Source organism: Clarias gariepinus, chromosome 8 (assembly GCF_024256425.1).
Source record: "Clarias gariepinus isolate MV-2021 ecotype Netherlands chromosome 8, CGAR_prim_01v2, whole genome shotgun sequence".
Lineage (NCBI taxonomy): Eukaryota > Metazoa > Chordata > Actinopteri > Siluriformes > Clariidae > Clarias > Clarias gariepinus.
This window is the reverse complement of record NC_071107.1, coordinates 34,861,773-34,886,564: the sequence shown is the minus strand read 5'-3', so window position 1 is coordinate 34,886,564 and position 24,792 is coordinate 34,861,773. Positions and strand designations below refer to the sequence as shown.

General features: G+C 38.1%; 1 protein-coding gene across 1 annotated transcript in view; it reads right to left on the bottom strand.

Moving 5' to 3' along the window:
* LOC128528537 (pro-neuregulin-3, membrane-bound isoform) overlaps positions 1-1,243 on the bottom strand; it is a 356,759-nt gene extending 355,516 nt beyond the window's left edge. Inside the window, exon 1 of the mRNA XM_053501414.1 lies at positions 369-1,243. Coding sequence (XP_053357389.1) covers positions 369-1,005 — 637 coding nt within the window. The 5' untranslated portion in view covers positions 1,006-1,243. The remainder of the gene's footprint in view (positions 1-368) is intronic.
* Positions 1,244-24,792: the final 23,549 nt, after the last annotated feature.

Here is a 24,792-nt window from a genome sequence, read left to right as displayed (position 1 = left end):
ACAAGTCTTCAACCCTTTTCATCCAGTGGTGCCAAAACAAAGCTGATGTAAACTTTGACCCCAATTTCTTAACAGGTTTGGATTTGACTATACTTACAGTAAATATATACATATTTTGTTACTGGCATTCTTTTGGAACTCGTTTGTAACAACAACAAAAAAGAATTGTAGCATACAATTTTAAAATAAAAATGCTAAATTTCTTATGCCGTTATGCTTAGCTGCTGGTGCTAATAGTTTAAAATTACTTGATTCAAAATGTCATTCTATCCTCCAGCCAAAATAAAAATAAGCCCACCAACCAAAATGGCATTTAAAAGTCAAAATGCCCAGAGCAGCAGGAAACATTCAGACATCGCAGGACTCACGTGTCTTGCGGCTGACATGGGTCCGAGCTGGAGTGTTGACCGGCCTCTCTGTTGTTGAGTGCTCACGGGTTGAGTCATTGAGGACGGTTGGCTTGGATGTAGATGGGCTGGAGGTGGAGGTTCGGCCAAGGGAGGCAGTGCCAGAGGCTGTAGTGGTGGTGGTAGTCTTCTGGGTCACTTGGCTGCCAGACGAACCGCCATCTCTTGGGTTGACATTTGGAGGTGATGCTGTTCGGGTTTTGCCCCTTACTGCTGTGGTTATAGTGGAGATGGTTGAGGATACAATGGTGGTAGTGGTGGATGAAGTGGTGCTGTCTGGGCCCTTAGGAAAAGTGCTGGGCTTGGATAGAAAAATGGGATCTTGGCCAATACCCTTAGCATCCACAAGGTCTGTTGGTACATAGTCCTGCACAGATCCCACAACAATCCATTTGAGCAGCATGAGGCTAAGGCCAAGACCCACAAAACCAATCAGAAGGGGAACGACACACAGCCAAGTCTGCTGTCTCGGCCAAAAGGCGCATCTAAAAGCTCCAGCACGCTCTCCACCTTGACGTCCCCCAGAAGCCCCACCAACCTCAGGTTCCTCCAGGATCACCACCCCTGAGGTGGTCACAGCTCCAGAAGTCTCACTCATCCTGGCCCAAGTTTAGAGGGTTAACCCCAGGGTCGGGCACTCGGCAGGCACAGGAGGATCATAGAAGGATGGCTCATGGCATTGAACATCAGGGTGATTTGAAGGAAAGAAATCCCAGCAGAACACACACTCAAATGCAAATACTCACCGACAACATACAAACATCACTCCTTAAAGGACAGACACTCAATGCCACAAACTCAGTCATGCACAATCAAGCTCTCTCTCTCTCTCTCTCTCTCTCTCTCTCACACACACACACACACTCAAGCTTACACACAGAAACACAGTAGAATTCCAGAGGTAAAAAAAAAAAACAAAAAAAAAACAGGGCTGTCAGAATCCAACGTGGGATGATCCTTTTAATTCTGTTCCAGAAGCAGGTGAAAGTAGACGGGTATAAATTGGGACTCTGGTTCCAAGGACAAACGGAATAGGGAGAGGAAACAGGGGAGACGCCGGACAGAGGGGTGGAGCAAGAAGGGAGGAATGCAGAGAACGGATGCGTCTGTGAGGAGGCACTCAGCAGAGCCCTATGCAGCAGCACACTCTTGCGTTACCACTCCTCAATTCCTGTCTTTCAGATCAGGCACCAATCTGACCTGTCAAAAAACAAAGCATCAATTTTATGGTTCCTTAAATGTTCCTCAGACGTCCGGAGAGTTTCCAGAAGAGCTGGCTGTTTTTCTGTAAATTCTCCCAGCTTGGTCACGGTCTTGTTCTTTGACTCCTGTTAGGCTCCCGTTAGCAGTCGCTGACTCAGCTCTACATATCCCGTAGAGTCAGACCCTCCGGCAAGCAGCCGCGATTCCCAGCATCCCCTCCCAGGGCTGAACCTCCTACAGATATCATTTGTATGGAAAGGGAAAGCAATCCAAATCTGTTCCTCGCTCTGGAGCTAAAATAACAAATTCAGCACCTACAGAAACAAGCAGGAGAAGACCGCAAAACTGGCAAAGGTCAACGTTTAGTGTGCAATCAAATCCACAGGGAGGATAAATCCGTTCTCCTGCTTGAGCAGCATCCGAGCCGTGTCCCGCTGCTGTTCATGCAGCACGGAGTGAACGAGCGTGCGCTCAGTCCTCGGCTACATTCCGCCACTGAGAAAAAGAGGGAGAGAGAGAGAGAGAGAGAGAGCGCAACGTGAGGGAGTGAGAGAAGCAGGAAGGGGGAAGGGAGGGTGCTAGAAACAGACAGTAAAGAGAGAAATGAAAGAGGGAGGAGAGAAAAAGAAAAAAAAATCCCTGAGCTCAGGCTTTCTTCATGTTCTCTTTATCCAACACTGCCATCCATTCTGAATGGGAGGCTTCTTAATTTTTTGTTTGTTTGTGTCATTTTGTCCCAGGCTGAGACGGTGTCATCGCAAACAGACGCTGTTCTCCTGTCTGGCATGGAGCAGCTGCTGCTGATGCTGCTAGTGCCGGGAGAGGGAGAGAGCGAGAAGCAGAGGAGGATCGGGGGGGAGAGAGAGAGAGAGGAGTGAGAGAGGGAGTGAGGCAGGACTACACCTGCTCCTCCCTGTCAGAGAGAGAGAGAGAGAGAGAGAGAGAGAAAGAGAGAGAAGATTGATGGAGAATACACACAGGAGGGAACAGTGAGGAACGAAGATAAGGAGCACAGAGAGAGAGAGAGAGGCATCCATGCTAGTGTTCTGCAGTATTAACGGACCAAGAGATTGGCGAGCTCTGTAAACAGCCTGATTCTCAGCCTCTCCCTTGTCAGACCCGTCACTCATTTACCCAGCCCCTCCCATTGCTCTGATCATCAGGAAGATGAGGGATTCTTAGAGGAAATAGGATTGAGAAAAAAAAAAAAAAAGAGTAAAACTGTGAGAACAGGAAGATCAGTTTGTAACTATTGACTGTTACTATCTATTTGACAGACAGGTCCAAAATGTTTTGTAATGTTTATATATGTGTGTGTAAAAACATAATAATCATAGCAGACCTCAGTATTGAGCAAATACAACCTCAGACAACATAGAACACAATACAGACAATTTATAACTTTTTTTCACCATTTTATAAATTATTTTACCAAAAATGAAATAATCCAATTGCTTGTGGAGCAGCAATAACTTGCAGGAATCGTTTCCTGTGTGACTTTATCAATCTCTTGCATAATTGTGGGTCCATTCGTCTTTATAACATTGCTCCAGTTCATTGAGGTTGCTGGGCATTCACATATGCACAGCTCTCTTAAGGCTTACAGCATGTCAGTAAAGGTTGATGGTTGGACATTGACTAGGCCATTCCAAAACCTTGAGTCTTTTATTTTTCATTCATTCTGATGTACTGTAGTTTTGTCCTGTTGCATGACCCAATGTCGACCAAGCTGACGGACAGGTGGCCTCACATTTGCCTCTAGAATACTCTGGTATACAGAGGAGTTCATGGTCAACCCAGTTGGCTGTGCGGTGGCTGCAAAACAAGTCCACATCATCACTCATGCACCACTGCAGCTTAACCTTGGGTACATGGCACTGGGAATTAAGGCCAAACAACTCCACTTTGGGCTCATCGAGCATTGTTCCAGAAATCTTGTGATTTGTTCAGATGTAGTTTTGCAAACATCAGTTGTGCTTCTATCTTCGGCTTTTGTCCTGGCACTCTTATAAGCAAAGCATGCTTTTTCAGTCTTCTTATAATTGTGCTGTCATGTTCATAGACTTGAACATTTAACATACTCACAGAGGCCTGTAGGGTCTGGGACGTAGATGTACGCTCAATGTAATGGAACGTCTAACTCTGTGGCAATTGTCTTGAATGCTTTGCATTTGTAATTTATTGTGTTTTTTTTTTTTGGCTTTCCAAATTTATGTGCAGCAACAATTGCCTTATTAAGACCATGGCTTATGCCTTTCCGACTTAGCATAATGTTAATGCAAACACCTAAATTCTTCAGACTACAAACAGACAAAATCTTTATGTTCATAGAGATCTGTATACCTGTTAATGATCTATAATTCATTAATCGAGGGCTGATGATTAGCAGCTGCTGACTGCACCATACACTCTCGAATCCTGTAGACGTTGATACTTATTGGTGCCCATATTTTTGGCTTCTTTTCACTAATTTAAATAAATAATGACATGGTGAAAAAAAAGTTATATGTTGTTCGTCTGAGGTTGAATTGGCAATTCTAATGATCCGCTATGATCAGACAATTATGTTTTTACAGGGAAAAAAACAGAATTAAAAGATGAAGGGGAAAAAAATTTAACAAAAAAATTAAAGTAGCATGTGTTCATACATATATTTAAAAATTGCCCATCATAAAACTACAATTTTAATACTACTACTATAAATTTTAATAATATAATTTAACCGCTAAGTGAGCGCAAATTTTTAAACCCTCAGCTATGATGTTATTTTGCACTAAGCATGGTTCTTTAATGATTCCTGTGCACAAACTCCCTAAAACAGTTTATGCTTAGTTTTAACTTTGCTTTACCTAAATAATGTAGATTTGTAGATTCCTTATTTAAACTCATTTCCATAACTTGCTTACACCCTTAATCTCTCATTACTGTATACTTTAGTGTATACCTACGCAGTTACAGTTGAGAGTCTTGCTCAAGAGTCCAGCAGGAGTTACTTGGTGATAACCATCTAATTAGAAGCCCAAATGTCCTAGCCACTGAGCTACCCCTATGCAAGTTCAACACATTTATGTTCTTTATTGTTCTACATTTGTGCACTCAACCAACTTGGTGTTTATATGCTGTATAATAGACCTTGTTTATAAACAATCATCTTACAAAGTTCTCTATTTATATATATAAGAATGCATCATTTAGTTATTTAAGCACCGTAGTCTACGCCAACATAAATTAGTGAACCAAATAGTTGAACTGATGACATATTACCATGACTGAGATTGCACAAGGTTAAAAAAAGGGTAAATTAGGTAAATTCATGAATAACCAAATTAAACTTTAAAATCTGCAATGGCATGTAGGTAATAGCAGATTGTCGTATGTACAGTATACTGCTTGATACTTTAAAAATTACGCATATCCAATAGTGTCACTTTTTAGGCCTTGTTCACACGGGCGTTAAAATCGAGCGTTTTTTTTTTTTTTTCGTTCGTAGCGTCCGCTAAGCGCGGATCAAGCGCAGAGTGATTTTTACACATAGAAGTCAATGAGAGTGTTCACACGGGCTTTGGTGACATGCGTTTGTCCAGCTGCGCGTTTATACGGCATTAAAAAAAACTTTGCATGCAGCTTTTTCTTGCCGTTCAAAACCCAACGAATGCAAGGAAACCGCTTCTAGTGCGTTTTCTTCACGTTCATTTTACGCTTCGGAGGACCGCCTATATCCCATGATCCTACATGCTATACATAGGGAAATGCGGAAAAGGGCAAAATAAAAAAAATAAATTGTTGAAAAAACGTACGTGGAAATTTATCCTCGTCTTTAATTAATAATAATAAAAAAACTCCACAAAGCAATTTGAAGACAATCCACAGACAAGCATTTTTTTTTTTCACTTTTATAATCAAAATCCAGATGGTGTTTGTTAATTTTTTTTTTTCAGCAGCAGCTTTGACAGTAGCTCCTGCTGCAAATCACAGGACTCTATTAATGATCTGGTTGACTTGGTATTGTTTATTATACAACAGTTAGTTCCGACTGTGTAATCTGATTGGACAAGAGCCATTCCACAATTGGCGTTAATAAATGGTCAATTAACTTGGATGGTTAATTATATGCATTACTCCATGTCTCAGTTGTTCCAATGAGCATTATTACACTAAATGTTGGTCACCACCACAATGTAGTGTAATAATGCTTCAAAGTAGATTGATCTGATCTACTGACAAGAGACTGACAAGAGAGGAACTGTCCACTAAAACCCACATACAAAAAACAGTCACAGAAGGAAAAACTAGGAACATTGGTCCATTGTATTTATGTCCATCTTGTATGACCATTGTAGGACCTCTGATCAGCATTCACACTCTCATTTATACACTTGGAGCAATTTGGGAATGCCAGTTAGCTTAACCTGCATGCCTTTGGGTTGTAGAAGGAAACCTGAGAACCTGGAGAAAACCCACCAAGCACGGGAAGAACAAGCAAACTCACATGCACAGAGACCCGACATGAAAATCAAACCCAGGACCTGGAGGTGTAAGGTGACAACGCTAAAAACTAAGCCAACGTGCCACCAAACAACACTTTCTCTACTTAATAATCCGTTTAAGATTACTCTGAATCACCTATATGTTGTTTTATTTACGTCCAGCCCAAGCTACAAAGCTTACTAGTATCTAAGGCTAAATCCCTAATCTGTAACCCCTTATGAAAAGCATTGCTTGGTATGTTAAACACGTGATTGCACACTTTAGTGCACTAGCTTTCCATCATTCCAGTGGGATAAGTAGAAACATAAAGCAAATCTTTGTTTCTCAGGACAGTACACCACCTCCATGGTTTATTCTCCTCACCATTTGGCTACATACTGTAGGATCAGTATGAACTGTATTTACAGATACTTTTACACTACTTACAATAACTGTTGGTCCCCAGCTCCACTAGTCAGGATAAGTGGTTAAATAATAATAATAATAATAATAATAATAATAATAATAATAATAATAATAATAATTTGTTGATAATAGATGGCATTTGTGAAACTGTTGCAAAAAGCAATATCACACTTGAGGTCATGCTGTTGTGCCAGATATTTACATTTAGGCATTTGGCAGACGCTTTTATCCAGAGCGACTTACAAAAAGTGCTTTACAGTTTACATCACTGGATACATACTTACACTGGGTTAACTAAGTGCCATTAGTCAAACACAACTTGATTTTTTTTTTTTTTGGGTGGGGGGCCGGGTGGGGGGGGGAGGATTAGTCCAAGTAGTCCTGGAGAAACAGATACGTCGTTGTTTAAACTAAGTGTCTGCTGTACCGACATCTAGAGGAAGTTCTACTGTAGGTGCCAGAACAGAAAAAAAAAATCCGGATGAATGCCACCCTGAATCCCTGAGAGATGGTGGGATGAGGCAAGCAGTGCTGAAGGATCGGAGGAAACGTGGTGCAGGGCGTGGTGTGATTAGGGCAGAGAGGTAAATGGGTGCAAGATATCATCACAGCTCTGACTGTGACGGCTCTTGGACAGTGTCAGTTTCTGCCCAAATGCCAACAACCAAGGAATCCAAAACTAGAGCTGAGATTAAAAATCGCTCTTCAGAAGATTTGTTTGTGGAGAAAAACTGTCCAGTTCTTATACAGTCCACATAACTTGTACAATGACTTTACCTTTGATTAAAAAGTTTGTCCCGGTGATAAAGTTTTCTATAAGGAGATATACTGTGTATAGAAGGAGCACATCCAGCATCAGGGCTTTGGACTTTAGACCTTTTCAATTGTTTTGGCTTTATTAAACAAAACCCCACAGATGTGCTTCCGCAGAGAATTCCAGCACTAAAAGTTAGACACTCTATCTAAACAGTCTCCAATTACAGGATCCTCAGCTTTTATGACAGTACAGTATGTCATGCATTATGGCACTCTGGTATTAGACGAGGATTATGCTTGAGCTGCTGTCCTGCAAGCAACTTTTTAGTGATTTTATAAATATTGCAAAAACATCTTGTGTACGGTAAATCAGCTAGCTAAGACAAAACAAAAAACAAATTTTATAGCAAAGAATGTCTTTTTTATATTCACAATTCAATAAAATTCTTATAAAATAAAAGTGTTAGGATAATTATTATAATTTTTTTTTGCCCATTTATTTTCATTTTATGCATTTTTTAAATTTATTTTAATTAATGCCCACGCGTTCTTGGTGTTCTAGAAAGCTTTTCCTGCATTGTTTTCTTCCTTAACATAAATGTTCAATATATACTATATAAACATTTCTTTAAATGACTATGATGCTGGGGAAAAAAAAAAGGAAAAAAAGGAAAAAGCCTCCCGGGACTGTGTTACATTCTTATGCAAATCATCTAGTTGGACAAAACAAATTGCCTCTTTGCTTAATAAACTGTTGCATTAAGCTGTATTAAATTAAGTTGAATTTTAGCTTAGAGAGAAAAAAAAAAAAGCAAAAAACAATATAGGATGCATATATGCATCCTCGAGCACTTTTACAGAGGGTGTCCTAAGCATCTCCATACAGAAAAGAAATTAACATAATTAAGCAATTACATGCATAACAGCAGATGTAAGAACACGAGTTCATCATGAGTAGGAGAAATGACTCCATTTGCGTTTACAAAGAAGAGACGATCATGCAGAGGGTGGTTAGTAAATAAAGTATCGTTATGCTTAACGAAAAAAAATTACTTGAGTCGTTTAAAAAAATGCCTACAGGTTCCGTCACCAGAACTACATTTTGGTTTGATCTTTATGCACTGATGCAGCTTCAGGTTTTAGCCCATCGAGAGATTTCCACAGCCAATGCATGACTGGAAGTGCATATTTGTATCTAACCTAATAGCCATCATTAATGTCTGTCAGAGCGCTGTGTGTTTGTACCTGCCTGATTTAGGGCTCGTCAAACTGTCAGCTTGAATCAACTCTGTGATTAGATTGGCTCTGCAGTGGTCCTGATCCTCTCACACATGCCAACATGTGTCAAGTTAGGAGTTAGTGTTTGCACTATGTATCTATAGCTATAGAAAAATAATTTCAGTACAGCAAGAGCATCACATACATAAAGACTAGTCTTGTTCACTGGTGAGTGTCGTGCAACCCTGGATGGTCCAGGTGGATGGAGTAGTGGATGGTTGTGGATGGCCACCATGCCCCAACAAGGCTACGACGTCAACAAGGAGGTTGTGGAGTCTTGTTTTGGGCCGGAATCATGGGGAGAGAGCTGGTAGGCCCCTGTAGGGCCCCTGAAGGTGTGAAAATGACCTCGGTAAAGTATATAGAGTTTTTGACTTTCTTCCATGGTACAAAAAGAAGAACCGTGCCTTTTGTAGCTTCATGCATGACAATGCACCATCTCATGCTGCAAGGAAAACCTCTGTGTCATTGGCTGCGATGGGCATAAAAGATGAGAAACTCATGGTGTGGCCACCATCCTCCCCTGACCTCAACCCTATTGAGAACCTTTGGAGCATCCTCAAGCAAAAGATCTAGGATAGGAGGTAGTTCACATCAAAACTGCAGCTCTGGGAGGCTCTTCTGACAGCTTGCAAAAAAAAAAAGGGCAAGCAGAAACGGTCCAAAAACTCACAAGTTCAATGAATGCAAGAATTGTGAAGGGGTCCTATGTTGAGATGTAACATGCCCTGTTGGGATGTTTTTGATTTAAATAGCTTTTGATTTTAGTAAATATGACCTCATAATGCTGCAAATTCAACAAAAGCCTATTTTCAGTTCTTTACAACCTATAAAATGTTTAAACTCTGTTGTGCATGATTTAAAACAGTGCGTTTTTAGTTTTTTTTTTTAAATAAATATTATCATTAGGAGGCTTGTTCAATAAAATTTGAATTATACCCCAATGGTTGATGACTTGAAAATTATACTGACTGTCATTTGCATTGACTAATTATGAAAATCAGAGAAATACATCATTTGCGTAATAATTTGGAACATGGTATATATATATATATATATATATATATATATATATATATATATATATATATATATATATATATACACACTGTATATATACAGTATATATATATACACACTGTATATATACAGTATATATATATATATATATATATATGCTATCCGCCACTTCCGCATGAAAGACCTTACAGATGCCAGTGATTGGCTAGTGTTACTATGATTAATGAAACGTGAAACAGACCCAAAGACAGGAATCCAACCCTTGAAAACTTTTTGTTTCTCTTAAGGATAAAAAAAGATTTGGTTTCAATTAAGGAAACCGCTTCTGTAAAAAAAAAAAAAAAATGCATTGTTATTTCTACCACATCCTATTATCTTGTTGCTAACAAGTGTTCAAGATGTTTTTTCAGGTTACTTGTATCTTAGGGAGATACTGCATCTCTTCAGGTTGATATTTTCACAGAGGCAATATTTTCACGGTTCGCAGTATGTTTGGCTGCCATCATTACTGCTGAAATATGTCCAAATCCCTGTCATTTCCTGTCATCTGTTCATTAGTGGATACCTCTCTCGCTCTCTTAAATAGCACTCCACATAGTTTGCAAGTCAGGCTGAGGCAGAAGGAAAGCAATGTTCATGAACTATAACAAAAAAAAAAAAAAAAGAAGTGCAAGTGGGTGTCTATGTCGTGGAAATCCAATGAAACAAATGAGGTCAGGTCAGAAAAGACAGATTTTCCAGGAAAGATGAGAAAAATGAGAACGATCTAGCTCCAGTTTAAAAAGGTCATCCATTCAAGCCTGCGATATCGGTGCTAACAGTACATCAGAAAAGGGACATTCAAGAGGGGATAAAATTTGAAGTAGTGGTAGATGCGAGGTACACCATGTATACAGGGGGTCATTGAAAAGGAAGGGATCAAAGAGATAAAGACAAAGACAAATACAGAACAGCGGCAAAATGAACACATCCTTGTGCATTGTGAATAAGGCGAAGAAAACGGATGCTCAGCTTTTAGTAACAGTTCTCCTCACAGCAACATACACCCATTCAAAAGGTTGATTATTTAAAAAAAAAAGTATATTAAGCTTTTATTTTAGTCTTTATTTTTGACAAACACTTCAAAATGTAATAATGATAAGACATAAAACATGTGCTTGTATAATAATTTCTATTGATTTATTTAATTATTTAATTTATCTGTGTGTAATTGTGTGTATTGTTATGCATAGCCATATATGCATACATAAAATATTATACTATCCATAACAATAGTATAGTATAATACATAACATAATAGGTTATTACACATACACAAAGTTCAATCTGCACTTAAAGAAAATTACTTGAAAATTGCGTAAATTACATGTGTATAAATTAAAATAATCAGATTGTCCCTAATGAGCAAGGCAAAGGGGACAGTGGCAAGGTAAAAACTTCCTGAGATTTCAATAGAAAGAAAACTATTAAATGAACCAGACTCAACAGGGAACCCATCCTCATTTGAGTGATAACGGACAGCAGGGATTGATCTGCAGCCATACTGAGTTAGAGGACTAGATGTTCAGAATAACAGGAGAACTGTTTAAGGTAATACCGAGTCTGTTTTTGTTATTGGAAACACACAGACATGCACACACCCAGTCATGTTTAAAAAATTGTATGACCTTTAATTCCATGTTTTTTTTGTGTAAAAACAATCATTTGACTGTAACAGGTCTCAGTTTTAGGCAGATGATCCTCAGGGAGACATGTTGCTTTTTTTTCATTATTTATTTAAACAAAATAAAGGCAAAACTTAGTGGCAGCCAAGTGATACTAATCATCAGCCCTTAACTAATTTAAAATAATCAGCAAGTGTAAAGGCCTCTATAAAAGCCTAAAAGTTTTGTCAGTTTGATGGTCTGTAGTATTCAGGTATGTATTAATACAATGCCAAGAGGGAAAGACAAGCGGTGCTATTATATACTGAAAGAAATATTGCAGTTTGAAATATTTGAATTTTTGCTTCTCTGACATCAGGTTCAACAAAAGAAATCTTGTTAGCATTAGCTTTTACATTAGCTTTCACTGCATTATACTTTAAGCACTGCAGACCTCTGGATTACAGAAAGTGTGCAATGTACATCAGCGTCTCCTAGATACATCACCGTGATTCCATGGTGAAATCTAAACCTGTTCGTGTTGTGCATTCACACTCCAGAAAAAGAACATGTCACCTCAGTCTACACGGACGTGTTGTCTGTAACAGAGCTTCACACCATGTCACGAGATAACAAGGTTCCCTTCTCCCTACCGAAAGACAGATCTCATACTGCTCATCTTCAACAAACAGCCAGCTGAGAATCATATCACTTAACACGTGCTCATATCACCGCAGGTCAGCTAACGTAAACCTGCAGAATAAAACATTCAAAAAACATCATGGTCCTGTCATAAGGGTTTAGTTTGAATAAATTAGCATTACATCTAAGAATATTAGCCAGTTGTAAGTGTTATGCTATCATTGTTATATTCTTTCATAAGAGCTTGCCACAGACATTCATAAAGGCCGCTAAAAAATTTTTATCCTATATAGCCTATATATATATATATACACATACATACACACACACACATACCCACCCCACACACACACACACATACCCCACAATCTAATCATGTTTAAAAATTTGTACTGCCTCTAATTCTATGTTTTACCTTATACACAGCCTATATATATATATATATATATATATATATATATATAAAAAAGGGGTGTACCATGCTTGCATGCTTCATTTCATTTCTCACTATGCTGGCCTCCCAGGAACTCCTTAAATGGCCAGAACATGTAAAATTGGCTTGGAGCGAGGTCAGGACTTTCAGCTGAGTGCTGCAATCTGCAAGTGGTGTTTGTGAATGATTGAGTGTATAGTTCCCACAGACAGTTACCGACCAATTTTTAAGCTTTGGACGTTTATTTCGCTGGACGTTCACAGGAAATGATTGCAGTGGGCTCCAAGCCACCTCTGTAGGGATTATTAGACAGTGCCCGCAGGCCGGCTCTTTAGGGATCATCATATGGCCTTTCTTAAAACCTTTGTACCGTTTAAATGTTTCTCTGCAGCCAAGACTCTCAAACATAGTACTGTGCTTGGAGTCTTCTGTATAAGTCAATCGGTTTTATGCCTTCATTCATCAGAAATTTCATCACAAGCCTCAAGTGAAACATGATGTAGAAAATGATGTAATACAGTGTAACTGTGTTACACTAATTATGACCCATTATACAACAGTTAGTCCTGGTCCACTAATTTCATTGGTTTAACAGCATTCCAAAAGTGCCTACTTTTTCTATAACCACAATTTTTACTTCCTTTATTACTCCGTTCATATGGATTTTTCCCTGTAAAATTTGACTTTTACTACTTTAATGCAAGCAACATCAGTGATACAAAGCACAGTCCTACTGACAGCAGGCTTATAGTCAGTGGACCTTACCATCGGCAATCTTTACACTGAAACCACAAAGGGCACACACTACGCACATTCAGCACCACGGACAGTTCTCTTGCATACAGGGAAGGGATGGGGCGGCCTCATTCACCAGACCTGGACGCTTCACCCAGCAAGGCCCAGTCTAGTAAATAGGTCTTTCTAGTCCCATGTCTCATAACCGTTTCCTGTCCCCCCAGGCCCTGAAAAATCTGGGAAAACTTTGCCATGAAGAAACCAGCCAACCACATGTCAGCATTAGCACCCCGCCGCCTTCTCAGCTGACTCGCCTTGTACCCTGCTTATATTAGCCTGCCAGCATGCCTCCCTTGACCACGGCCCCTGGAGGCCGTGCCCAGACTGACTTCACCATCCGGACACCCCCACCTGCTTGCGGCAGCCCTGAAGGACTCACAGTGCACCTGTGTGCGTGTGTGTAAGAGTGAGAGAGAAAAAGACGCTTTCTGTTTGAGCAGTCTGTAAATAAAGGGGAATTTTTTTTTTTTGGAAGCTGGTGTCTGTGTTTCACTGACCCTTGTTGAACCGTTACAACAGAATTTTAAAAGAAAAGAAAAAAAAAATTACAATTGAAGCAAATGTATGCTTTTGTGTCAGTTAGTTATGGAGCTAGTTACCATGCTAGAAAAATTGTGCTTATATAAATTGCTAGTTCTGCAAAAGTAATATGTAATATGGCATTTACAATGGCGCAGTTATACTGAATATCACAACCATGCATGCCCATGCTGATGTTCAGTACAACTGCATTGTTGCTTGTTCGATATTGCTTAATTATAATGCTAGAATTCATTTATTTTCTTGGTTTACTGCATTCAGAAAAAATATATTTTTTTAATGAAAACTATTTATAACAAATGAATGCCTAATAAACTAACCTACATCCCATGCACATTTAATGTTTTTCTTATTTTATTACGAGTATGTTAAGTTTGTACATAAGTAACTGAGCTTGATTTATACACTTTAAGTGTGATCACCACATCAATTGAGCTGAATCAAGAACCTCAATTGGTAATGGAAACCAGCTTTGCATCTTTTAACACCTCTGTTATTCTCCCTTTACACACTCAAACAGTTGCCATGGCTCTCCTCTTATCACCCTGGTCACCCTTCACAAGCAAGTACCTGACTCTATTGTATCACAGTCTGCTCCTTATTACCTGTGATGTAGTGAAACGTGAACAGCACAGCCTGAGATGAAAAAAAAAAAAAAAATATATATATATATATATATATATATATATATTTATACTGTATATAGCTAGGATTAGCAGAAGATTTAGCTTGTAATCAGATAGTGAAGGTCAATTATGCACCTCTTGCACAATTGAAATAAAATCTTTAAATGCCATTAATTTCTTTTTTTACTTTTAAATGCAAATGAAAAACATATCTCGGTGTATATTTAAAAATTTTGCCATATGCATGGTTGTCGCAAGTGTCGTGTATACAGTAACATCATCTTCTGGATTTACTGTAAGGTGATAATTGTCAAAATACTTACCATAAGCAGTTTTACAACAAGGAAAGGCAAGCAGTTCATCATCTTTTGCTTCTGATCGAGGAATAAGAAAAGGTACAAACTTTAGCTTTTTTAAATCTTATTCGTCATGAAAAACTAGTTTTTGAGCACAAAACTGTGTTTCGGAAAATGACCTCCTTATCCTTCTTCATGCACTGTAACATGCAATAATTTCAGTTGAGTTTTCTTGTACAGACTTAAAATGCCTCATCCAGCTGTGGTGTCACTCGAACACATTTGAAAGGACACCAACTAGAATCCATAATATGCAATATCATAAATTGCACAAGCAATACAGCACGTTTCACCACAGCTTTTTCGTAAAAAGCAACCCAATTCATACACAGTTTTAGCAGAATGGGTTGTGGTCAGTTGCACGTCACCTTACAGTAAATCCAGAAGCCGATGCAATACGTGACACTTGCGACAACCTTGCATATGGCAAAATTTTTAAATATACACCGGAACATGTTTCTCATTTGCATTTAAAAGTAAGAAAAGAAATTAATGGCACTTTAAGATTTTATTTCAATTGTGCAAGAGGTGCATGATTGACCTTCACTATCTGATTACAAGCTGAATCTTCTGCTAATCTTAGTCATTAGCCAAGCCCTTGTCAATTAAGAAAAGCAAAGAGACTTAAAGTAGTGAAGAAGTCAAAATGGAAAACACAAACCATAAAAAGTTCAGAGCTTTTACATTTTGTTTTGTCCAGTCTCTGTGCACATGGAGTTTGCATGTTCTCCCCGTGCTTGGTGGGTTTCCTCCAAGTACTCCGTTTTCCTCCCACAGTCTAAAGACATGCAGATTAGACTAAATGGCTTTCCCAAATTTCCCGTAGTGTGTGAATGAGCGTGTGTGCCCTGCGATGGATTGGCATCCTGTTCAGGGTGTATCTCACCTCTTGCCCTAAGTCTCCTGGGATAGGCTCTAGGTCGCCGCGACCCTGAACACAGGATAAAGCGTTATAGATGATGAGTGAGCTATTATTACTTTTAACAAGCTCCTGGCATGTTATAAGTTTACATACTAGTATTTGGTAGCATTGCCACTGAATTGTTTAACTTTGGTCAAACATTTAAGATAGACTTAAACAAGCTTCTTACAATAAGTTGCTGGAATGGCTGCTTATTCCTCCTGACAGAAGTGGTGTAACCGAGTCAGGTTTGTAGACTGCCTTGCCCCTGCACAAAAATTTTCTGTTGGGTTAAGGTTAAGCCACTTCTATAGCTCGAATTTGTTGTCCTTAAGCCATTTTGCCACGACAAGTATGCTTGGGGTCATTGTCCATTTGGAAAAACGCATTTGCGACCAAGCTTCCTACGTAACTAATTGCTTCAAAATATCCACATAATCTCATCATAATTCCTCTTGATGCCATCTAGTTTGTAAAGTGCAACAATCGTTGCAAAGCACCCCCACACAAAGCCCCCACACCAATCATCACAAAGCACCCCTTGATTCTGCCACCACCATGGAGAGGATGTTCTTTGGCTTACAAGTCTCATCCTTTTTCCTCGAGATGTTACATGGGTCATTATGGGCAAATAGTTTCATCAGAACAGAGGACATTTCTCCACATTTCTCCAGTTATGTTTTGTCCCCATTTGCAGCTGAAAACTGAAGGTTGGGGTTATTATGGCAGTTTCGGAGCAGTTGTTTCTCCCTTGCTGAGCAGCCTTTCAGGTTATGTCAATATTGGACTATATTATGGATATAAGTGTGGATTTAGGTGCTGCTGTTCCCGTTGTGTCATGCATAACAGTAAAGTAGCTGCCCTAACTGTTTGGCCTAACTATATTTTGTTAACATGAAATCTGTAGAGTGGATCAGTTTCAATGATTCCAGCCTACATGTACCATCTGCAAACTTTAACTGTATACAATTCAAATATTTGACATTTATATCTATATAATTCTGCCCACCTCCTAGCTGGGTACATGGCTGTTCTTTTATGATGTATGTTACTATCCATCAATTTGATGTGTTTGTTTGGCAAAACATATTTATGTTGTATTTTCCTGAAGCATGTTCAAAATATTTTATATTGTTGCCAAGATTCAACCCCAGTCATATCTGATGGGCTTTCCCAGATAGGCTCTTCCATGTACAAGACAAACAAGTGGAGTGTTTACAGTCCTACTGACAAAAGCAAGCTGCCATTAGTGCACAATAACACAACTCTTCACACATTACACCAATCCTGCATTATGCATTGAACAGAACTACAAATAGATTCCTTCCCCCCACCAAGTCTCTTTGCACTTCTTCCCTGCTTTTTTCATTTTGTTTCTTTTAAATCGCTCTCTCTTTCTCTCTAGTATACAAAAAAAAATCTAGAAAAATTCCTTCCAAATGGCGACGGAAAATGCAAACCTCACATCAGGCTGAACACTTTGATCTTTAAGGGTCCCTTGGGAAAAGTGTTACAAAAAGTTCCATTAATGTTTTCCAGACCAAAAATAAAAATAAAAACATAGAAAATTTTAGCTTGCCTCGTGAATGGAGACACTGCACCCAACTTTTGTCCACTCTTTCCCTTAGGATGATTGACTTAGGCAAATGAATTTTTTTCATGCTGCAAAAGTCTCATTCTGGCATTATTTATATCACAGCACAGAGGGAATTATCCAGCCAGTTCTATACAGAACTGCAGCTTACTCAAACAAATGAGAACATCGTAAATCTCAGCCATTAGACACACCCTGCCTTGCAATATTGCTTTCAACGCACATTTGTTGTCTCGCTCAAACCATTTACACTTCAGGGATTTCCTCATCACTGTTCCATTACTTTAAAAGGGAATTTAGTCACATTAGATGACTTTCTCTAGACCTAAGGGATGGAGCTCATGCAACATGTGCTGTTCGACTTCCCTAGGAAGTGCTAAAATCATCTTTTTAAAATTTGTACATTTTGCCAATTATAGTTGATTAAACAAGAAAAAAAAAAAGTCTTCATTTGGAAAATGTAAAATTTACTTTAGCTCAAGGCGTCAAGCTGTTTGCAGCAAGGGACACCTTTGGCTGCAAAATAAACATAACACCCCCTTAGAACATAATCCTTTTGAACAAATAACTATTCGGCTCATTATTTAGATGTATGCAATAACATTCTGACTATTCTAAAAAACCTTTTTTTTTTATTTCTGAAGGTATGTTTGAGTTATTAAGGGTTGAATTTAATCTATCCATGTGATTGGACAAGCAAGATAATAACTTAAAGATTTATATAAAATAATATGAACATACAAATAAATATTTTAAAAGTTTTTTTAAATAATATATATTTTAAATGGTGTGTGATGTTGATGAATGTTTTATTTTGATTCATGGACCTCACTGTAAAAATGTGTGCTTGTTATGTTTGTGCTAGGTTTTTCCAAGCTTATGTAATATATACATTGTAATTGTTACAGGAAGCTAACAGGAATATGGAATAACAATGTTTTTATTCATTTTATTTATTTTTGGACAAACATGTTGAAAAATTGTTACAAACCAAGTTCTTGCCAAGGCTGTATCATATTCACAAAACTGCAACATAACAAAAACAACGTAACATGGAGAGCGAGAGAGAGAGTGAGAGAGAGTACCTGATAATCACTAAACCACCCAATCGCCCATTCACTAAAGCGCTTCAGCTAACATGGACAGACACTATTTTTTTTATTTTTTTTCATTCAGCATCATTACATTAGCTAAATACCTAATTACTATTCAAACATTAATATAACAGGCTGATTTTCAGAAATTGATGTATACAAATGCGATATTGTAAACTATTTCAAAATCAGATTCTGCATACTTTAAGCACATTAGGACACAATTTATGTAAAATGTGGTAAAAATAAAAATGTTACTAAACTAACAAGATTAATTTTTTTTGCGTAAATAAATGCCCAAAATCAAACTAATATGCATCAATTATCACAAACTCTTGAATTATGGTAGACCTCCTTTTGTCTACTCAGCGCTTGACCTATTATAGCCTATTTTGCTCGTCCTGCCTGGATTCAAGGAACCCCTCAAAAAAGTGGAAATGATCAGTTAAGATAGCAGAACGAGTGATTGCGATTATTTTCTGCTGGTGCATCATATTTACAATCTCCCAGTTATTTGAATGTCAATGATTTTACCAGAACAGTATCTCCCACATTAAAAGAATGCGTGGGTTTTGTTGAGGGTTTTGGAGTCACATCAGCAATTTGTTTATAATGTTAAGTTAGTGTCTATTAGAGAATAGAATATTCAGCAATATGTACAGTACATTAAGATTAGTTGTTCCCATTGCAGGTTTGCCTTTCCTCCATGGCATGGAAAGGGTCTTGCAAAAATAATTTCATGTAGTGACATGTGCACATCTTTTCTTGGCATCCTTCTCATTTCAGCTAGAACAGCAGGTAACCGATCAACCCAGTGTTTACTCCCCATGGTTTGCTAGTCAATTTTTCTTTCAGTGTCCTATTTGTTTTTTCTACTATACCTGATAACTGTGGGTGATAAGGAATGTAGAAATGCCAGGACAGGGAAAGATATTTACACAAGTTATGGGTTACCCGTTTTCTTTATCAATAGCATGGGGCACGCTATAGCGAGGTATTAATACTTTCGCTTTTTTTCAGGTTACCACCCTTGCATTCTCTCGAGCACACGGGAAATCTTTCACCTACCTAGACAACTTGTCAACCAAAACCAGAAGATATTTGCATGAGCCACATATAGGCAAATGTGTAAAATATTTGCCACTCTGCAAACTGGGCAGTAGGTAACGGAGGAACCCGCCCCCCCAAAAAAAATAAAAATAAATAAATAAGAGGAATAATTTAGCACGGCTGAAGCTTGTAAAGACAATAAATCTAAATCAGAGAGCTATCAAGATAATATATTGATCAGATTAGAATAAAGAGTGAGGAAAGAAAATCTGTTTTCGGGCCGGTTCTTGAGTAATACGATCAGCTAGTGAATTACCTTACACTTCCATAGAGTCACTAGAGGAATGAGTTTTTACAATAGCGAGAGTACTAGGGAGATGGCATGCATCTATTAAATCCTGAACTAGAATAGAATGAGAAATAGGCTTACGAACGAAAACCCCTGGATTGCCAGATGCGGCCAAAGTCATGAGCAATACCAAAAGCGTAAAGAGAAATATATACTGACATCTTTTCTTTCAGAAAGAACACACGGGTAAGACCAAAAAGTTTAGCTGTCCGAGCAAGGGAAGGGAAAGGAATAAGCTTCAATGGTTATATCTGGCAGCGCACACACGGCAGAACTACAGAGGAACTTCCCATAATATGGTTTTGAACAGGAACCATCTACAGAGTGCCCCCCAGTTGTCAATGGTAGAATACAGATCAGGATGTGTAGTAGTGGAATAAATCATTTCTGAGCAGCAGTCATGATCTGTATCTACTATTGCGTCGTCCTGTGCATTGATCAAGCGTGCCAGAGCATACCCGAGGGTGTCAAAAGAAGAGGTGGACTTTATCTCTAAGTTACTTGTACAAAGGATCCTTGAACACTAGAACAAAGGATAATCTCATATCCAGACCAACTCTGAACCGTCATGTGTTGTGTTTGAAGGTTCTGTAGCACTTGTTTAACTTGATGTAGACAACACAAAATTAAAGGATGAGAGAGAACAATCTACTCAGCATCTTGTACCATCACACACAGTCTGCCACAGCCCTAAGACAGGATTTGGTCTATGTTGCTGCTGTTGTTGTTGCTGCTGCACTCGCTGTGGTGGCTATTGGGAAGAATTCGAAGAAAACACCTCATTAGCATTATGCTACTGACCATCATTCGAAGGTTATACACATTTCGTCCACCACGCCCCTCATCGTGAGCCTTTGTGGGACATTAACGAGCAATGACCTTCTTTCACAGTAATAACAATTACCAAATCTGCGGGGTGCACTCTGACCCTGCAGACCTCCTCTACCTCGTCCATGGCCTTCTCTACCCCCTTTTTTCCACCTCTATATTCAACGTTTTTTACAGACAGACATGCCACTTGTTTGTTTTCTAAAATACCATCTCCTTCCATTGTTCTTAAACGCTCGCCTAATCTTTTAAAAGTCATGGTAGAATGATTTAACAATTGACACTTTACATTTTCTATGATTTCTGGTTAACGATTATTTAAAAAGGGGGCAAGTAAAAGCGAGTGAGGGTCTGTCTCAGGCAGGGGCATACCACCTAAGAGGGTCCAGGTCTCTCAAAACCTTTCAAGAAACTTGGATGTATTCTTGCTATTTTCTTGTCTACAATTAGTTACTTGTGACACATCTTGGCTAGCTTGTTTACTGAGGCAGTTAGCAAATTTTTTAGCCTCTTTAGAATAAACCCAAAGAAAGTCATATTCCTTCTTTTTTCGTCGTTCTCCCGTCTATGTCTTACATTTTTTCCACTACAGCCCATTTGTCTGTTTTAGGGTCTATGCATTTTACAGTCTTTATCAAATCAGTCTCATCGTACGCATCTCCCAAAACTGCTAAATGAAGCGATAATCTGCACCCACGAGCTGACTGTGCCTAGAAGCCTTTATCAGCATATCAACAAAATGCAAAGGTAGCAAGAAAAGCATCTTTATAATGTCCTTCAGCATGCTTACAGATGGTGGAAAGATTTTTGGACCCTTTGGTTCCATTTCTTGTCAAGGGTTGGGGCGAGACCTCGAATCCGGACCTACATCGTCCGGGTTATCATAATCATCACCCTCACCATCAGTATCCTCGGGATCATCTGAAAGAGGGCTGTCAGGAGTTTGTCCCGACACGCGTTTGTGGGTACGGGGGAGACAGGCACAGATGGGCAGCTCACGAAAGGATTTTGGATAAGTAGTTGTGGTCTTACAGTATTACCCATTTTATAAATGTCAAATTAACCCGCAACAGAAAGAACCAATATCTTCAACAAACAACACACAATGCTTTAACAAAGATAACAAAAGATCTCTACAAAGACAACAACAAAGAGTGGGGAACAGAATACAGCTTTCACATGTTTCAGTTCCGGAAATTGTTCAGAAGCGAGCGCGCGCTAAACAGGCGTAAAAGCCACAAGACAATCCTTCCACCGTACATGGTCCAGATACAAAAAAACAGAGAGCGTGCTTGCTCTATCCTTATAGAGAAAAATAAAAAGCAGCACTCACCTAATTAGAGGTATCCCGGACGAGCCCCCAGATTGTAAGGACTTCTTGAATTATGATAGACCCCCTTTTGTCTACTCAGCCTGTACCCAGTTTTGCAATTATGAGCCATCAGCTGCTTTATGACCTTAAACATAAGTTATACTAAGGAATGTGCTTGCTAGCACAGTGTGTCAAGGTCAAAGAAATAAAAATACTGTTCTCATGCACACAGAATATCGTGAAACACACTACAAATAAAATATTCCCTACATATTGTATACTAATGTTAGTACCTACAGTATAGTAGACAGGAAAAGAGTTTGTAAAAATCAGTTAAAATGTTAAAGCTAAAAATAAGCTAATTAGCTTTAATGTAATTAGTGATACTATTATTTCAAGTTAAAGCCCGCATACATGTCTGTCTGTCTTTCTTTCTGTCTGTCTAACTTATTAATACAAATAAATCACATTTCGTAAGGTTGAATATCTCACACCTTGTTTTAAATTCAAAATTCAAATTTTATTCGTCACATACAGAGTCATACATAGTACGATATGCAGTGAAATGCTTAGACAACTGCCTGTGACCTTAAAATAAAAGACTATAAATAGGAAATAATTATTAAGAAAAGAAGGTAAATTTTAATTGAACTAAAAGAATAAAATAAAAAATAAAATAAATGTACAGTATAAAAAATATACAATATAAGAAAAATATTTAAAATAGTTTAATAATGTTTATGCCAAGTTGTATTTTTCATCGCCAGCCAAATACACTCCCTGCTCAGAAACCAAAAAGTGAATCACAGATTAAAATAAATTTATACCACTTCAGCGCTATTATTTCACTGGTGAAAATATTAACTAATCCCAGTGAAAAGTGAAAACATTCAGTTTAGCCTTCTAATTAATATTTTTTGGTGCAGGTGTTTACATTGAGCAAGTGACGCATTAGTAGATTATTTTGATAAATTCAGAGCACAACTGTTCATAACATTGCTTTACTCAACATTTTGATTTTATTACATTCTGTCCAGTGATTGATTTAAGACACGCAGTACGCTGTCAAAACCTTCAGGTTCGGAAATCATAACTTCTACTCAACATTTTAATTTTATTTATAGCGCAGGTTTAACTTTGGGCAAATATGGTTATCTTAGACTGGCTTTGGATCATTCAAAAAAATGTAAGTAAAAATATTGAAAAAGCAATTCCTGACCAATGTACAGACAAAAAGTTGTCTTTTATATAAATTAATTTAATACAAAAAACACAATTAAGAAAACATTAAGAACATTAAGTTGAGAACTTGTATTTTCTTTGACAAACATTCAGTTTATTTGCTAGATACTGTAGTTTATTTACCACATAGTTTATCTAAGCCTATATGTAATGGGAGCACCTGCAAAGCACTGCCACTTCAAGCAATGCCTTCTGGTCTATCATTTTCTTCCTAGGTATTTTACACAGTGCCAGATCTGTAGTTCTTTTTTAGTTTTACAAGAGCTTTAAACCTAAGGAGCCATTATAGCCCAACCTCAACATTCACAACAATAAGCAAAAAGCATCAACCCCATTAACAGCAAAATAGCGATGTTTAGGTTGGGAAATGGCACAATGTTTTGGGTTCTGTAGGGTCTCTAATGGTGTGAGAAGCATGGAGGATCAGCACTTTAACTTTAATTGACAGTTCGAAAAGGGACCTAGGATGTTACCAAGTGGCACTCCTACACTCCCCTGATGATAAAAATAGCTTTTCCTGAGCAAGGACTGAAAAATAGATCTAAATTACTCACCGTGTTGAGAAAACAACATTGTGACCTTTTGAGGCTGAGCAAGCCAGAAATCCCAAGCCAAGCCCAGATTTTGAAACCTTATATAGACCTGCCAAAAATCAAGCATTTTGCATTAGAGCTTAAAAACGTTACAAAACCTGTCTTTATTTATTCTGATTGAAATTCTTTTATCCTTTCATCTTAACCAATTTTTTCAATAATTAGATGCAGCCTCATACTTTCTGAAAAGGTAAATGGGAAATAAAATATTTAGTAAGAGTTTGTTAATGTGAATTACACAACCGTTAGTTCTGACCAGATAATCTGATTAAACGAGAGGTATTCTGAGAGTGTCAATATAGAGCATAACAGCACTGATGTTTAACTGTCAGTCTAACGGTCAGTCGCAGCATGGGTGACCGTAGGTCAATAAGCTGAAAATGTTCAAAGTCATCCCCCCAAAAAAAGTTCTGCATAATAATTGCTTTTAAGTCATTTCAGTTTGCCTCTAAAACCGTTCAGAAGGTAGAATCCCAAATCCCTCTCTATCCAGTGATCAAGGGCACTACTTGATGTGTGGAACCTGGGATTGTAAAACCTACAGTACTTGTGTATTAACTTTGCATTTAACGCTATTTGGGCTTCAACCTCAGACCTCCAGAAGTTAGCCGTTACTCTAAATTGGAAAGTGGAAATCTAAGGTAAATCTTGTGCATTTTTCAGACCCGTCCACCACCTTCATGGTTTATTCTCCTCACATTTCAGCTACCTACTGTACAGTACATTAATACAGGTAAGAATTAAAAAATTCTTTCACCTGGTTAATTGCATTAACTGTCGATTACTAACTCTTAGTTGCCAGAATACTTCTTTGCAGAGCAACATACTGTTATGGTTAAATGAACAAACAAATCATAACCTGTTGATAATAGATGTGTTGGTAACTGTGGTATACTGTAAAAGCAATCTTACAATCGTGGTCGTGCTGCTGTAATGATTATCATCATTGCTGCAACCTTGTGTCTCTGGCTGTATCACAGCCGTGCTGATATTTCATACAAAAGCACGGCCTCAAGTGAGATATTGCTTGAACATGTACAGTATGTTATATACAGTATTGGACAAGTGTATATCTAATACTGTTTAGTTTAATTTATCATCAATGTTACCAAATGTTTTAAACTAAAAATAATCAAAACTGACACTTGTAAAAAGAAAAGAAAAAAAATCTACATTTCCAAAAAAAAAAAAAAAAAAAGTTTTAGATAAACAAAAGAAAAGGTACATCTACATACAA